The sequence below is a fragment of the Dipodomys ordii genome, unplaced genomic scaffold (genome assembly GCF_000151885.1).
Source record: "Dipodomys ordii isolate 6190 unplaced genomic scaffold, Dord_2.0 Scaffold3790, whole genome shotgun sequence".
In the NCBI taxonomy this organism is placed as follows: domain Eukaryota; kingdom Metazoa; phylum Chordata; class Mammalia; order Rodentia; family Heteromyidae; genus Dipodomys; species Dipodomys ordii.
This window is the reverse complement of record NW_012271005.1, coordinates 2,514-4,933: the sequence shown is the minus strand read 5'-3', so window position 1 is coordinate 4,933 and position 2,420 is coordinate 2,514. Positions and strand designations below refer to the sequence as shown.

General features: G+C 41.3%; 1 protein-coding gene across 1 annotated transcript; it reads left to right on the top strand.

Moving 5' to 3' along the window:
* Positions 1-832: 832 nt before the first annotated feature.
* On the top strand, positions 833-1,577 carry LOC106002157 (serum amyloid A-1 protein-like; the record flags this gene model as incomplete). Its single annotated transcript, XM_013037077.1, has 2 exons — positions 833-1,036; positions 1,421-1,577. Coding segments are annotated over 2 exons (343 nt in total), but the record flags the coding sequence as incomplete, so codon positions are not given.
* Positions 1,578-2,420: the final 843 nt, after the last annotated feature.

Below are 2,420 nucleotides of genomic sequence, written 5' to 3'. Positions count from 1 at the left end.
AGCCACAGCACCACTTCCGGCTTTTTTCTTTTTGCTTATGTGGTGCTGAGGAATCGAACCCAGGGCCTCATGCATGCAAGGCAAGCACTCTACCATTGAGCCACCTTCCCAGCCCCTATTTAATTCTAATATGATCCGATTCCATCTGTCAATAGTTCCCACTGATCTTAGTTTTATCCTTTTTTTTTCTTTTTTTCTGCCACCTTTCCTAAAGACCAGAGATGTGAAAATACACTGAGTACCCACCAAAGTCTACAAATTATATTTGTCTTTCTTGGGTCTTCTGCATCACCCCTGAGGCATTACCATTTTATCAAGGAGGAAAAACTAAAGTTTTGAATTTAGTGGTCAGTTGTCCATTTTTCTACGTCACATTATCCCGTTTATTTACTTGTGTCTCAGGGAGATTCTGATGATTGACCAAGTTCATGTGTACCCTGGATACTCAGAAACACCCGGGACAGAGCTGTTCTCATTCGTCCCCCAAGGATGAAATTCTTCATTGACTACATTCGATTCCTAGTCAATTTTTCATTGGCTCAGATTCTACAGCCTCCCTCAGAAATCCCATGTTTTTACCCTTTGGCCAGAGATTTCTTGACTCTTTCTAAATAGAATGCTTTATTATGCAAAGAAACATCCCATCTCTTCTTTATATGTACCACATACAGTCCACAAAATAGCAATAAAACTACTAATGAGATCAGATAGAATAAAACTTATGCCAAGTGTGATTGTCCACTGCATTGACCAGACATGTAAAAGGAAAATGAATATTTATTTTGAGCCAATACAAAGGCTTTTTCAAAGACTGAAATCTTTGGGATTGGAGGAAAATTTCTATTTCCTCTGTTTTGTCAAAACATGATCATCTTCATCATTCTCTTTCTTTTCCAGGGACTAGAGACATGTGGCGAGCTTACTCTGACATGAAAGAAGCCAACTGGATAGGGGCAGATAAATACTTCCATGCCCGGGGAAACTATGATGCAGCCCAAAGAGGACCTGGGGGCGTCTGGGCTGCTAAAGTGATCAGGTAAGGCAGATTCTGGGGGTGCTAGGCCTGGGTGAGTAAATCTTGACTACTTTGGACAGTTAGGAAGGGGAAGTCTCTCAGTCTCTGGTCTACATAGATGTTTCCCATAGAGAATGAAGTCCCCTCCTCTTGCCCAGTCTCCCTGGAGTTGGAGTATTTGGTAGCAATGAATCATCTCTCTCCACCCACTTCCCATCTGCTGCCTCTGTACTGTTTCTCCAGGCAGGGGTGAATAGCCTGGGCCAGTATCTCAACCCCCTTTTTCTTTGGCCTTTCTGGATTCCTCTTGATTCCTCTAACATTCCTTGCAAAGAGATTGGACCAAGTGGGGTTACGGCTTCTCACCCTCGAGATTAATCTCTTTTCTGTCTGCCCTGATTGCAGTGATGCCAGAGAGAATTTTCAGAGATTGACAGGCCGTGGAGCAGAGGATTGGAGGGCTGACCAATTTGCCAATGAATGGGGCCGGAGTGGCAAGGACCCCAATCACTTCAGACCTGATGGCTTGCCCAGTAAATACTGAGTATTCTGCTCATTGGGTTCTGAGTGCAGGGATAATGGTGAACTAAATTCCCTATCTGTAGTGGCTTAATAAATATTTGTGGACTCTAAATGCTTGTGGAATTCAATTTATCATTATAATCTAGATTGATCATATGACAGTCTTCTTGGGAACATAGGCTATGAGGATAATTAATAAACACAGTCTTTGTTTTCTTTCTTTTTTTGGGGGAGGGGGTCCAATCATGGGCCTGAACTCTAGGCCTGGGCGCTGTCCCTCAGCTCTTCAGCTCAAGGCTAGCACTCTACCACTTGAGCCACAATGCCACTTCCGGCTTTTTTTTTCTGCTTATGTGGTGCTGAGGAATCGAACCCAGGGCCTCATGAATGCAAGGCAAGTGCTCTACCACTGAGCCACCTTCCCAGCCCCTTTGTTTTCTTTTTTAAAGAGGTAAGACACTAATAAGAAAAATAAGAATTGGGGATAAAACCGTGTACATACATGGACCATAACACAAATGAACATCAATCTACATTATGTATACCATAAACTAGAAAAGATAGTAAGAGAATTTTCTGGGCAATTTCAGCAGTGAAATGTAAAACCTGATATAAATGAACAAATTCTCAGAAGAATGTAATTTCAACATTAGTCTATAATTACCTTAAAACTTTGGATCTTTCCACACACACACACACAAAATAGTAGACCTAGCTGATAAATTTAATCCCAGAAAAGGCAAAATCATTCCCATTTTGTTCAAACAACTTCATATATTAGAAGGAAAATATTCTCCAACTCTTTCTTTTAAGGAAGGAGAATTTTGACAAAAAAAAGGGTAGAAAAATATCTAAGAGCAAAAGTCCTCTGAGTTACCAGGTA